This window comes from Oryzias latipes, chromosome 1 (assembly GCF_002234675.1).
Source record: "Oryzias latipes chromosome 1, ASM223467v1".
NCBI classification, from domain to species: Eukaryota; Metazoa; Chordata; class Actinopteri; order Beloniformes; family Adrianichthyidae; genus Oryzias; species Oryzias latipes.
In genome coordinates this window covers 15855542-15870237 of record NC_019859.2, presented here as the reverse complement: position 1 = coordinate 15870237, position 14696 = coordinate 15855542, and the positions used below count along the sequence as shown (strand labels likewise).

The following is a 14696-nucleotide window of genomic DNA, read 5'->3' as shown; positions in this document are numbered from 1 at the left end:
AATGTATAACTGATGATTGTAATGTTTTCTGTGTATTATTCTTTTTTTATTGCTTGAAATAAACCAAATCAAATCAAAAATCTTTTTTTTTTGATCATATGCTCTTAATATTTCCTTGATTTATCCTTTGTTCCATAATTTTTGCTTTTAATTTCATATAAGTATTTAGAATTTTAACGTTTCTAAAGGGATATTAAAACTATTTTAGCATGTTTCTCTTAATTAAATGGAGTCAGCTAATCTCCTGAGGATAATCAGGTTTGGAGAGCTCTTTAGTCTAGTGTTTCTTGTACACTGTCAGAAAAAATGTGCAAAATTTGTACCTTTAGAGGTACAATGGCTTGTCACTGGGGCAGTACCCTCAAGGGTACAAATGTTGTACCCTTTCATATAGGTGCGTATCTGTACCCTTTCAGTATGTACCTTTCAAAGGCAAATATGTACCTCTGTGGACTAAATTGTACCTTATAGTGCTATGGTACCATAATGTACCTTTAAAAAAGGTACAAATTTGTTCTTTTAAGGGTACTGCCCCAGTGACAAGCCTTTTGTACCCTTTGATGGCAAATTTGTACCAGATACAGCATATTAAAAGACCAGTATACTGTTTATCACATTTATTACATTCAAAACAATTACAATTCTGACATTTCACAGTATGAATGTTTTAAGCTCTACAGTGTCACAACAGGATGCATATATTTACAATTATTAGCAATTTTACAATAATGAAAAATCTATATTTTTCCTTCAGTTCACATTGCATTCATTGTAACCATAACCTTAACATTTGATCAATTGTAAACAGCACATAGCACTTCAGTTACCATTTTTAAACCTTGAAATAAAACTTGTGACATTAACAAAAGAAGCACTAGACCTCATTTTAAGCACATCTTTCTACTGCATTCTACATTTTCTAAAAATAGATAATAAAAAAGTAAACTTATAACCAAGTTTAAATGCATAATTTAAATAATAAAATGCATAAATGTGATAAGATAATATTGATACGAATTCTAAAAAGAAGAACTATAAAACACACTAAAGATTACCAAGGATTACGTTTTATGTCAATACCTAGTAGATCCTCTGCAAGCATCTCTTCTCTTGCTTCTTTGGAGACTTTGGCTAATGGAGCTTTTCTTTGAACAAGCTCAAGCACCTTTGGCACAACACTGGTAAACGCCGTCCTTGAAGCGCTGGCTTAAACTGACAGGTGATGGATGCATTCGGTCAACATCAAACAACTGAAAAAAATTAGAAAATTAATCATTCACTTTAACTAAAACAAACAAAAGAAATAAAACATTCTAATATTCTTTGTTGCCTCTTTCATTGCCATTTCCCTTTAGTGATCCCATTGTATAAATATTTACTTGAATGACTATATATTTATATATGTGTTTAGAAAATTACAATGTTTTTACAATTGAGTTAAAGCTGTTAATGGTCATTTTAGCAGATGTCTCAGCTTATTTGACATTCAAAATGTATTTTAAGCTGAGAACTGATTTAAAATGTCACTGACCCCTGAGGTTGTCTTCGAGAAAGGGTACTTCTTTAGTATATCCTCTCGCACCTTGCTGTACTGGATATGCAGGACATTCACATGACCTTCAACGGACGATGCATCCTCACCAATGACAGCAACCACCTATTGGATCAAATTTAAAAGTCCATATTAATAATAAAAAATACAACTGCAAGCAGTGATTACTGGGGTTAAAGCACTTTGAGATGATGTTTAAAGACAGTTTGTGCAGAGTGGTTTGGAGTTGATCAGAAATTAACTTCTGAGTTGTAGGCGGGGCTATTGACACAGTAGTTACCCTCCGCTGATGTCCGATCATCCCTTTGTTTACGCCCTCTCCCTCTAGCTTACAGTCCTTCCAACCTAAAACTAACATTAGTGGTGAAACCAAAATGGTGAGCAATATTGAAGCTTTCCGGCCATAGTTTAGATCAAGCTCAGACAAGTATGATGAAGATGTTAATGGATCTGTTTGTCTGCAAGTGGACGCATCAGAATAGAGCAGAGCAGAGGGACTTGGACCCACTTCATTTCATGTGGTGCGTCACAATAGAGACCTTCCTCAAACTGCATTTATTTTGTCTGTTCCTGATTCATCCCAATTTGAGTGAATACTCAGATGTGCAGTTTTAAACGTGTTCTTTTAAACGTGCCCATCATGAGAAAAATACTGCGACATGTTAAAAATGGGGGACCCACTCCAATGAAAGTTATTTTTTAAAATGTAGCATTTTTATGATGACATATTGTTATAAGATTTAAGAATAAAACTGTGTTTCTGAATATTTATTTTCTCAAATTGGGATGAATCAGGAGCAGATGAAAAGATGTAATTTGAGAAAGCTTGTAGTTGTTACGTACAAGCTACATTTGGCAGGCCACAAGCTCCCTGCTCCGCTTGTCTTCATTCTCCTCGTCTGAGTTGGCATCTGGCTCACATCTATAAGGCTGGATAGCTCCAATATTGCACGCCAATTCTGTTGCTTGGGGCTTGTGAGGGACTGTAAGGTAACGGGAGCATAAACAATGGCATGATGGGAAATTAAGGCCGGTCAACTCTGCAAAACAGTCCTGTCAAGAACTTGAAGGTGAATTCCAATTGAACTGCAGAAACCATGTCCCAGAAAACATTTTTCCCCCTCAAAACTGCATAATCAATGTCTGTCTTTGTATAATAATAATAATGGATTGGATTTATCTGCGCTTTTCAAGACACCCAAAGCGCTTACAGTGTGTACTTCATAATTCATACTTGGTGATGGTAAGCTATGGTTGTAGCCACAGCTGCCCTGGGGCAGACTGATAGAGGCGTGGCTGCCATTTCGCGCCTACGGCCCCTCTGACCATCACCGGGATCATACATGCACATTCACACACCAGTGGAGCCACACTGGAGGCAAGGAGGGTGAAGTGTCTAGCCCAAGGACACAACAACAGTTTTTGGCTGGTGGGAGCGGGGAATCGAACCGCCGGTTCGGTCATTGGACGACCCGCTCAACCACCTGAGCCAAATGAAATGACTTTGTGAAAAGATTATTTACTTACTTTGGCAAGAGAGGTGTCTTCAACTCTCCGTCTTGTTGTAGGACTGTGTTGTAATATTATGGTGTCATCTGAGTCCACTTCAGTATCTCCACTTGAACTGGTATTGCAGCTCTTTGCAGGACAACTCGACTGATCTGTCAAAGTATTAAAGCTTTCAGTTACTGTAATATTTAAATTAGTATGATAGCAAAAACAAAGATTTTTTAAATACTGACCGACTTAACAGTTTAGCAGAGTTATTATCTTGTCTAAGACAGCAATAGGATATAAAACTCATACTTATTTGCCCGTGTTTTGTTCCCCATCAGCTCAAAAATGTTCTTAATTTAGCATGTACAGTGATCCCTTGCTATATCACGGTTTACTTTTCACGGTTTCGCTACTTCACGGATTTGCATCGTGCATTGTGTTCTGCATTCTGATTGGCTAAAAAAGTCACTCCGCTTCTTCTCTACCTGCGCGTCAATAATGTTGCAGTTTAATATGTACACGTACGTAAATCAGCTTTCCAAATTACGTACATGCAAATCATCTTGCAATTTCCTGTTTCTCTAAAACCCATAGAAAAAGAGCGACAACAACTGTCAATCACTATGTTCTTCTCCCGAACAAACACACACAGCTGCACCGCGGGCTTGAGAAGGAGAAAACACTGCAGCTTCTCAGACTGAAGAGCATTGAAATACACCTGAGCCACTATTTGTCCGTTTGTACTTTGTATTTTTTTCATGATCATTTTAAATTTTCTCCCGTTTAATTCAATTACTCTCGGGTCGCGGTGGGCGGGGCTAATCTCCGCGATTTGAAGCCTTCTGTTCACATTGATGATTAAAATTATTATTTGACAGTACTGTACAGAAGTTATTTGTTGAAAAAAAAACGTTTTTAAAGTACTTTGATTTGTGAAACAAATGTTTGAGCCTGTAAAATGGTTTGTTCTTCTTTTCAATGTATAACAGAGTATTTAATTGTATAATAATTGTTAAAAAAATAGAGATTTCTACTTCACGGATTTTGCCTATCACGGGTTCTTTTTGGAACGTAACCCCCGCGATAAACAAGGTTTACTGTACTTGAAAGCAAAAACACAGATTATTTCCCTTGGAAATAAATTCAGGCATCGAGGGGAATTTACCCAAAACCATTCAAAACAAAATAGATAAATTACAATTTAAAAGAAAAACTTCACCTTCTGGATTTGTATCTTCGGCCAGACAAATTTCCAACACACCAAGGTTTGGGTTTTTCAACAGGAGATCAAAAACCTGCTCATCAACTTCTGTCTTTGAGTCATCAAACACTTTCAAGTCCAAGGTTGGGATGTTGAACTTTTTGGCAGCTGTGAACACAGCAAAATTATGTTTAGAATACTGCACAGAAATTATCTTTAAAATAAAAAGCAATTAAAAAAATCTGTTTGCATCACAGCTGACAGTTTATCCACAAAGTTGACTGATTCCTGTAAAGAAAAATGCTGGAAATTGTGATGTTTCCACTCACCGCATTCCCAAAAGGATTTGAAGGTCAGCTGAACTTCAAAACATTTTTTTTTTTGCGTTCAACATGTTCACGCACAGCTTGCATCTATCCTGGTGGGAAAAAAAAAAATATTACAAAAAAGAAAAAAACATTACAACACCAAAAGGTACCAACACAGCATTTATTCAGATCTAAGCCCTGTTCCAAATAAATTAATACATTTTAAAATAGTAATGGCAAATATACAGTTCACACTAGCTGCCACAGCAATGTTGCAGAATTTGCAGAACTGCTAAAAAAAAAACACTGACGACAATGCACTGGCTTCTAAGGGCCTACAGATTTATTTCTTGGAATTTCATTTAAAAAAAATATTTTTTCCTGGTTTATAGATGAGTTTTTGGTATGGGAAATCGTGACGAGTATCTGGAATCACGGACCTCCATTTAAAAAAATAATCTCTGCAGGAGAATGATCAAAATCAACAACACTGTGTAAACTTCGCTTGACCAACAATGAGCGATCATGACAACCTAAACAGTCTCTGTCACTGTCTTGCATTCGAGAAATGGTGGCTGCCCGCGCAAAGCAGCTAAGGCAGGCTGACATATGGGAAGGACCGCCATACTGCGGTGTAAAAAAACGTTATTGGACTCCTACACATTACAGATTCAAATGATTAACGCATTTAATTCGACGGAACTGATAATTATCAGTAGGAATTATGGAGCTGGTCGTTTCAAAAGTAGCTGGCTACCTTACTAAGAAAGACAGAAAGGAAAAAAAAAGGAGGGGGGGGGGGGGGTAGGAAACAACAACCGGTGCATCAACGCCAGCGTACATCGGTAAAACGGCGACAGAATTATCTAGTGAAAAATGTATATATTTCAATGTATTTAACGGAACGCGGTACAACACCAATATAAAAACAACAGCTTAATTTATTTAATGGCTGCATTTAGCTGAACTTCAAACGGCTGAGGCTAACCGTTAGCAAACTCCTGCTCGTAGTTTTCAATCTCCTCACAGGCACATACACGGTGGAATAGCAGCATTCCACTACACAAAAGTTATTCCTTACAGATAAAATAACCGAACCCGCTTAAAACAAGTTTCCAACTTATTTTTGAGCAGTCTTACCTCAGTCAGCCTCTATCTTCCGGCCGCTGCGGGATAACAAAATGGCGGAAGAAACGAAACTTAAGAAAGTAGAGTGGGCGTGGTCTCGCTGGTTTACTCCAACATATTTCCTCTACGTTTTTACACCTACTTAAATAAAAAATTACTGATGGTAACTCCGAAAAAAGTACTCTCTCATTATTCCTGTGTAGGTACAAAATCTAAAAGGTACTAATATGTACACATAATGTAACGTAGTAACAGAGAAATTTACTTTTTTATGAGAATGTATGATTAGAAAAAAAAACTTAAATTAACAGCCCAAAGATTAGAAATTTAAATTGAACTCAGGCCAAGTTAAAGTACACCATATAAGGTTAAAAACATCAAATAATTTTGTCTACATAGTGCTTTTGCTCTAAATTAAAGGCAAAACTTAAAACAGCTCTTATATAAGTAAAAAAAACAAAACAGGCTCACACTAATACATGTTTAAAGGTTATTATCTTGATGCTCTGCACAATCAATAAAATATAATGTGCTTGTGTACTGTTCAGAACTAGTCATAAAAGATGTGTGGTCTCTTAAATATATTTGGTTATTTTGTGCATCTTTTCCAAATAACCAACAACGTATTAAATGATTTTGGGTGACGTTTCATACACTTTGAATTATTACTTTTGTCACACAAGTGATTGTACCTTTGTTTGTGGAATAAAGGGTCCAAATATGGGCCCTCTGATGGTTGGAAACATATTTGTACCTTTTTTATCCTTAAATGGTACATATGAGTACCCTAAGGTGTAATTATGACTCACTTAGGGTACAAATTCACCATTTGTACCCTAAGTGTTCACAAACGTACCCCAACCGTACCCTTTTTTCTGACAGTGTACTGAGGTGCCCTTGTATGCAGTGCAGCAGACTCTGAGACTTTTGGCAACAAGATGAAATAGAGAAACTTAAACAAAGCCTAAATTTATGACTTCTTAAGTTGTGTCTCGGCACCATAATCTGCAGTGTGCCTTATCTGTTTATAGGACCCAATCTTGCTGGGAAATCAGCACTTTTATTATTTTCAATTAAAACAAAGTTGGTTTGTTTGAGAATAAATAAGATGAATTTTAATTTATGGAATGGCTTATAGACAAAAAAAATAAAAAGAAAAAAATCAACAATTGTGGGTTAAGAACTTAAGACATGAAAAAACAAAACACATCCAAACAAAATGACTGAAACAGGCTGTCAAATTTCCAGAGCCCATAAAACCTGGGAACTGCTCAAAAAATGTCTGAACCTGCATAATGTCCACCTGAATGCCTGAAGATGACCTTAGGGAGGAACAGTCAGGACTGACAGGGTCAGGTTTGGACCGTCTCTGCAGAAACTGTCCCACTGATGCAGTCTCTTCTTCAGCCACCAAGTCTTCCTTATTTTAAGTGTGAAGAAGTGGTCATGAAGAATCAGACTAAATGCATCTTTATTATATAACCTAAGATGTTTTTTTTCTAAACGGACAATTAAGAGCTAAACAAAAACTATTTTTTCTGGTGTGTAAAACATGTTCTTAAAGTAGCCAAGGAAAAGTTCAATACTTTGTCATTTTTCATGCAATTGGTCCTGTAAGGTTATTCTTTTTTCACGTTTGTGTGCATTTCTGTCATTTCTTGGCAAACATCGGTGACAGTGATGAGGCATGCACAAAGAACCAGTTCAATTTGAATGTATTAAATAAAAAGCAATGTGGATGGGTTCTTGTCATCCAATTATTCTAGCTCCAAGATTCTTAGTTAAGCCTGTAAAGCCCACTACATCAAATCATTGACAGAAAATGCTATTTTTTAATTAAGATGTTAGGAGGAACAAATATTGACAGGAATGTTCAGGAAAAAAAGCATCCTATTTACCCACTGTCTCAAATTTGATCCACACACTTTTAACACAGTAACTGTTATATAAAGAAACGCTTATCAACAAGTTTTGAAATATTTTAATACTGAAAGTAGTCATTTAAAAAATTGAATAACAATAGATGAGTTATTCCCACCATAAAGTTTTGAAAACCAGCTAAAACTTTCCAGACAAAAGTTTTTTTTTTTGAGATTTCATGGAATCAGCCATTTCGAAAAAACAGGAAAAGTCCTTCTACTGCCCCTAGTGGAATGATGATGAACTACAGGGTAAAAAAACATGGACCAAGTTCTCTACAATGGGTTTTTAAGGAATCTTTAGGTCATGCTAAGAAGATAGGGGTCTCAGAAAGGTCTACATCAAATATGATATGAATGGTTATTTAGGGTTAAGAAGTATTTCAGTCTGACAAATAAGTTTCAAGATTTACTCATGTTCTATTTTTGTTGATAAAATGGTTAATGATCTTTTTAGAAAAGGATTGATCCTTTCTCTTCAATTAAAAGTTCTTAACTTTTATTGTCTAGATTACAACAAAAAAACTTTCATTAAAAAAATGAAAAAGAGCACAACTAAATGAAAAGAGGGAAATAAATCCCTCTCGAGTTCTTTTCAATGTTTATCACATGAAGAGAAAAGCCACAGGGGTGCCTTTGATTATATACGGTGGATGATCTGTTTGACATTAAATTATCTCTGTTAGTCCAAGCAGAATTTCCTGTCAGACTGTCTATCACGTTCCTGTGACTGTCTTTCAGCGAGAACACCGTCTTCAGGAGCTGACAAACAATAATGAGAATATGATGGACGGGGAATGCTGTGTAGATGCTGTGACACTGCCGCCTCGCTTTGTCAGTGGTGCTGATAAGAGACAAGAGCCGAACAAAAAAAAAAAGAGCAAAGAGAGACATTATGTATTTTCCTAGTAAGAAATGGAGTGAGGCTGATGGGAATCTTTTCTTGTGATAATAAACATATTAAAAAAAATCTGTGAAATAAAGAGGAGAAACGCAGTGACTGCATTTTTTTTTTTAAGGCAGATATCTGGAAAGCTGAGGCTCGAATGAGGTGTGGTGAATGGGTGCAAACCTCTTGGGGAAGGTGAACTTCACTGCATTCTGTATGAAACCGTAGCAACAAGGACTGATGACAAAGGCGGACTCAGCCTGAATGCAATGCTCCAGCACCATGTCGGTTGCAATGCCACATGCATGGAGGGCAACCTGAGAGAAAACAGGAAGAAAGCAATCACAAAGTACATTACTTCAGCCCGTGAAGAGTGTTCACGCTGAACATTATGTGTCCCTAATGGAGAGACTGAAATCGAGCGTATTTGAGAGTGTGGACTCGGCCGCTGCGATCGTTTCATAAAAGCTGCTCATGCTACTACGAAACATGAACGCTGTCAGAAGTTAACCACCAGAGTGTTAAAACAAACAGAAATGTATTGGTGCCATAAGAGCAGAAGCACGACTGCATCAGGACTCCTGCAGAAGGAGGTAAACCGTGCATGATGATAAACACCTCGCAATTCGTTAGGATGCCTCCGGTTATAAATGGGATGGCAGGGGACTAAATTATTGAGTTTTTCAGCACATATAAGGTATGGAAAAGGGATAGCTAAAATATAGGAACAAGCTTAAAAAGTATGGGTTGGTAAAGTTTGAGACAATGAATACTGATAGTCTGAACGAACCCTCGTAACACAAACAGCCATTTTTATATTCCATTCTTGCTTTTCAAGATGCTGGCGTCTGGAGTCTAGATTTACAGTGCGTTGCCTTGACATCATTGCCACAGAGCAGAGATTCAGAGCCGATCAGTGCAGCAGTGAGCCAACTGGCTGGAGTTTCACTCCAGGGAAAGGGAAGACAGACTCTAAGAGCAGCACATGAAACCGCGCTTCTAAATTTTGTATTTCACCGGTGGTAGCTGGAAAAAATCTTTGAAGAGTTCTATCGTCATGGAGTTAAAATTTGAACATGTTTGCAAACACGTTCCAAAAACAGGCTATCAAAGCTGAGGGCATAGCACCCTTTCAAGACAGAGAAGATGGAAAACCTAAAACACCACTCCTTGCAAAACTAAAGGCACCACAATGAACATAAAGGGTAAAAAAATACAAGAAACTGTATAACAGCTAAATGACAATTTACAGGGAAAAAAAGGATCAAATCTTTTATTTTTTTAAGATAATGCAGGACTGTGACTTGTGACTGCTGAAAATATGCTTTAAAAATACAAAGTCAACATTTTTATTATTTTTCTATGTTAAGAATTGTATAAAAATACTAGAAATATTGTATTTCAAAAATAATATAAAACGTAAATTGAAAATAAAGTGTGAACCACGACCCCCCTTTGGGGTTTGCTGCTGCAGGGCTAGATGAAGCTCCAGGTGCATTGTGGATCAGGCGGCAGTGGCAGATCTATGTCCACTAACTTCACTTCTTTGACAATGAAAGAGCTTGAGGTTGAGTGTAAGATTTATAAGAAATAAATGGATACAGTTAGACTCACCTCACAATTTGGATACTGGAACCAATCTTTTCAATAGAGCTTGGACTTTTTTATTTTTGAAGTTTCCCTGAATAATAGGTGACAAGCAGATTTGAAGCTCCCAGGTGGTACCTGAACATAAAATTGTCCTTATTGGAAGTGAGGGTGGCTTCCTTGCACTTTGGTTCAGGGAACAAGACCTGAATGTCACTTGTGCTTATGCTTCTAATGCCAGGTCAGAGTAGCTGAACTGGCATTAGGATGTCCAAGAGGGCATCCCTTCTAAAGCAGGCTGTGTCATAGTTTATTTATTTATTTATTTAATGTCCACATGGTCCACAATGTAGATGCCAAATAGGTAAATATTTAATTTTTTCATAATCTATGTGTAAATAACAAAAGATAGTTAATGGAAACCGGTAAAATATGATGAATCTACCTGAACAGGCAGCATTCAAATAAAACACGGGTCTAAATTATAAATGTAACACTGCAATAAGAGAAGGATTTGTTATGAGTGTCACATACCCTTATATTTGTGACATGATTGGCTAACAATCTACTTTTTTTTACAACAACCACGTATATGAATGTTGGTAATGAAGATATTTATAATTAAATAGCTAGGAAGCAGCACATTAAGACATCTTTTTATAGTTTTAGAGAAAAGCTGCAGGTTAATTGCTTGACACTGAAACTCACACATCAAATCAATATTGACAAATGAACATCATTAGTTTGATCCAGCCACTGTAGTACCTTCCAAAAAGAGTCAAAACCATTTACGCAGATCACGTAGACATAAACTTACTGTAATATTTCTTATAAAACCCTCTGACTTTTATATCTTATATTAAAAGGAACCACTTCTTCATTACATATTAAATATGCATTAACAAAACCTTTTTCTAAGGATTTACAGAAAGGAAAATCTGTATTTCAGTGCAGGCATCAAACATATGGCCCTCTGAATAACCATATTTGGACGTGGCTATCTTTAAAAAAGATGCTTCTTGACAAGCCTTTGCTCAATAACCTCATCCTAAAATAATGAGGCTTCATTACTCACTTTTATTCAAGTGATCATGTCCTGCCCCTGGTCTATCCAGACTAATTCACCAATACAGCTGTCCATATTTATCATCATAATCACTGTGGTCTTTTGCCAAATAGCGCTCTGAGAGCTTCATCGGGGGAAAAAACCGTCTGCAGCATTTTTTTCTTCTTTGTGCGTTTTTCTTTTTTTCCTAAAGATTTTAAAGTCAAAATTGGATTTCACTTATGCTAAAGTCTGTGTTAACACCAAACCCAAGAGTCTTTAAAAAATGTTTAAATTGTTATATGTAACATAGAACATTCCAGTGACAAAGACCTAGATATAAGAAAGACTAATTTTTTTTTATAAAGAGCTAAAACAAACAAAAAAAAACCTACCCTTTATGGGATAAATCATTAAATTAGGGAGTTCAGAAATAAACCAGATACTCGTGGCCCCATAGTCTTTTGGCGCAATGTTATCAGGCGGGAGAAAGGATTAAAATCGCATAAATCTATTAAAACGGTGGTTCACAACTTCCCAACCTTCAACAGCTTGAATGAACAGACGCGGACTAAGATTAGAAGCACCGCAACATAATTAGCCTGAATAAATTAAAGGGTGGCTAAAAATGGGACCTTGTGCAATGCATCACAGCTTTGAAACCTTTGTAATGGGAAACTCCTCCAGGAAGCTGGAGGCAGAAGGAGGAAGATTAAAAAAACAAACAAAAAAAAACCTAACAGTGCAGTGATGTATATTTAGGCCTCATTTGACTAAAATCAATAAGAGCAAGTATCCATTTCTAGGCAGGTAATGGCCACGTGTTGTTGAAAACAGTAACTTGTGCAGTTTGTTTCTTGCTAAGTGGAACGGGTCTCAGCGGAGTAATGATGCTGGAACAAAGCTCAAACTAATTACAGCAGGTACATGCTGCAGACATTCCTGTTTGTCCCTGGGAAAGCTGAGATGTGACTACAACTGTGGGTTCTTTTGAAAGTGGGTTAAAACACGCCAGTGGAGTATGTAAGCAAATAATGTGCCTTTATCCCACTTTAAACCTGATTCAAACAGCTGCAGTTGATCCCATTTATGCTCTGAATTCAAACTATAGGATTCATGAATAGTGAGAAATTGCTGGTAAATTTCAAGCAAATAAAGAAAAAAGCATTGAACAAATTGGTTTAAGTTTTAGTAAAACTTAATATTAAATCCCACTAACATAAAATAATAATAATTAATATTTTTAAAACAAAACTTGGATGGAATACATTATATAAAATTTAGTTGTCATGCCGCAAGATTGTACAGTATTTAAAAACTAATGTTAAGGCTATGAATAAAACTTTAGTTTTTATTAAAACAATATCAAAATAATAGCCGTTTTACATTTTTTATTAAAGTATAAATCTCACTAACATTTAACAAGAAATGAAAATGAGTTTTTGGATGGAATACATGAAATAAAAATGAAAATGTTAAGCTGCAAGACATCTCACACAAAACCTCCTCCAGCTGTAGGAAGCAGTCATGCGTTGTGTGTGAACACCTTGGGCTCAAGAATGCGTGTTTGGCACGTCACATGCCCAGTGTGTACAAAGCTAAAGACGGATGTTTCAGTTTGGATAAAACAAAAAAATGATTGTGGTTCTACTTTTTTTTAATTGAAAAATAAAACATACTAATATTTATAAAAAACATTTAAATTAAAAGTTTTTGGATGGACCACATTTAATAAAAAAAGTATTTCAATTAAATAGTTTCTAAAAACTTTGTTGGTAATTACTCTGGTAAACTGCTTTTTTTTTTACTCTCAGAAAGTCCGAAAGATTAAAGCAACTCATTAGTTTAGACCAATTCAGAAAACTGAACACCCTACAATTAGAAACTTTATTGGAGAAAATAAAGCACTATCTTTGTTTTTCTCCCCAAAATAAGTGCATGTTGGCATTTTCAGTTTCTGTGGAAGGAGTATGATATGCGGATGTGCTCTTCTTCTGCAAATACAGGCTTTATGTCACTCCTAAAAGAAACACTAATTCTGGCAGAATAGAACTTCATTTATTAGTAATAATATAATGTTAAATGAAAACGCACACAGTCATGATCACAAAAGTAATTGAGTTCAAATGAGCCAACAAAACCGACTGAATTATCTAGCTGTTTTTTTGATAATTTGATCATTTTAACAACTTTTAAATGAAATGTGAAAATGTCAATAGACAGCTTATGAAAAGGTTTGTTTCTCGGATTTTACCTTCTTGGAAAAAAAATCCCAAAAATGTGCACTGGGGGCAGAAAATGAGGGCAATGAAACTTTTGACACAGAAATATGGAGATAGATCATAAAAACATGACGACTATTTAACTGAGGTTCTAAAATATTGGTTGTTTTTATCCCAGCAAATAAACGATTCTTTGGTGTCTTTTAAAATGTGAAGAACCAAGAGAAAACAGATCAGCACAAGCCTAAGGACAAAAGCCGGTCAATTTCAAATTCCACCACGTCAACAAACATATTAATGTCAATGATATCCTGGGGCTCTATGTGTACAGTTTTTTTTTTGATGCTTTTGGCACTTTGTATTTCCATTTTCTGTGTCTAATATAACTAATTCTTTTCCTGTAAGTCACCTGGAACAGTTATAGCACTACATTAAGAACCATTATAAAGAAAATGCAATAGCAGTTTGTTTGTTTACTTTATTTGTTGAGCTCACCCCGATGTGAAACGGCCCAGTGAAGTAATCCAAGTTGGTCTGAATGAAACCGATGTTTTTCAAACCGAGCTGGGCGCTCCGACTCCGGGCCCTGACCAAGGACTCTTCTTTGTTTTCTATGAGAATAATCTTGAAGCGCAAAAACAAAAGGATTTCTTTCAAGAGCTGGAATAAATAACATCACAATGTTGGTAAATAACAGCTTATAAACCCACTCTTATCATCTTTTGCTCTATTTTCAAATCGTTTCCAGTGGTCTTCTAATTATGATTATGCCTTGTGTCATTTTCTAGGACATAGTTTCTGCAGTTCATTAGAAATTCGCCTCTGAGTAGTGGAGGGAACTGTTGGAGCGGAGTAAGCCTGTCCACACATCCCGTCATCCATATGCTTAACCTCTCTCTCCTGCTAGCTTACAGCCCCTCACGCCCCCAACCTAACTAGACCTGGCTGCAGACATCAACTTCAGAACCGGAAGTCCTCGACTGGAACAACAAGTCTGTCATATCACTCAGGAAAAACTTCATTTTAACTGTTGACCCAAACAGTAGCAGTTTGTTCAGCTTTAATGAAAGTTTTTTTTCTACAATTCTAAACACCTTTGGGTTAGAAAAGATAAAGGTCTAGACCCCACCCTCCATCAGAAAGCGGAGTCAGTGCACACTCCACACAGCCCTCCCAGGAGCAGAGCTCCAGGACCCATCAGATCCCCAGGTAGGGTTAATATTAAGTATTTAAAATTCTCTAAGTTGAGGTTAGGGTCGATGATGTCAGGCTGGCACCATCTTGCCTGCAGTCAGGTCCCTCTCACAAAAATGAAAAGAAATATTGGAGCTATCCAGCTATACAGTTT

The 14696-nt window shown here is 36.4% G+C and overlaps 1 protein-coding gene and 1 long non-coding RNA gene across 6 annotated transcripts in view; both read right to left on the bottom strand.

Moving 5' to 3' along the window:
* gstcd (glutathione S-transferase C-terminal domain containing) overlaps nucleotides 1-14696 on the bottom strand; it is a 55489-nt gene that overhangs the window by 7528 nt on the left and 33265 nt on the right. Inside the window, exons 8-9 of one of the 3 annotated variants that reach the window (XM_023957331.1) lie at nucleotides 13826-13972; nucleotides 8678-8811 (exon numbers count right to left, since the gene is read on the bottom strand). In XM_023957331.1, the coding sequence (XP_023813099.1) occupies nucleotides 8678-8811; nucleotides 13826-13972 (281 nt within the window). The remainder of the gene's footprint in view (nucleotides 1-8677; nucleotides 8812-13825; nucleotides 13973-14696) is intronic. The other 2 variants (XM_023957336.1, XM_023957340.1) reach the window with 2 other exon arrangements.
* Nucleotides 956-4307, bottom strand: LOC110014447. 3 transcript variants are annotated; one of them, XR_002873636.1, is made up of 5 exons: nucleotides 4269-4307; nucleotides 3080-3213; nucleotides 2396-2535; nucleotides 1532-1657; nucleotides 956-1250 (listed from the first exon to the last, which is right to left on the bottom strand). It is a non-coding gene; the product is annotated as an uncharacterized LOC110014447 (long non-coding RNA). The 3 variants fall into 3 exon arrangements; XR_002873634.1 differs by lacking the exons at nucleotides 2396-2535; nucleotides 4269-4307 and having other exon boundaries at nucleotides 959-1250; nucleotides 3080-3275; XR_002873635.1 differs by lacking the exons at nucleotides 3080-3213; nucleotides 4269-4307 and having other exon boundaries at nucleotides 959-1250; nucleotides 2396-2572.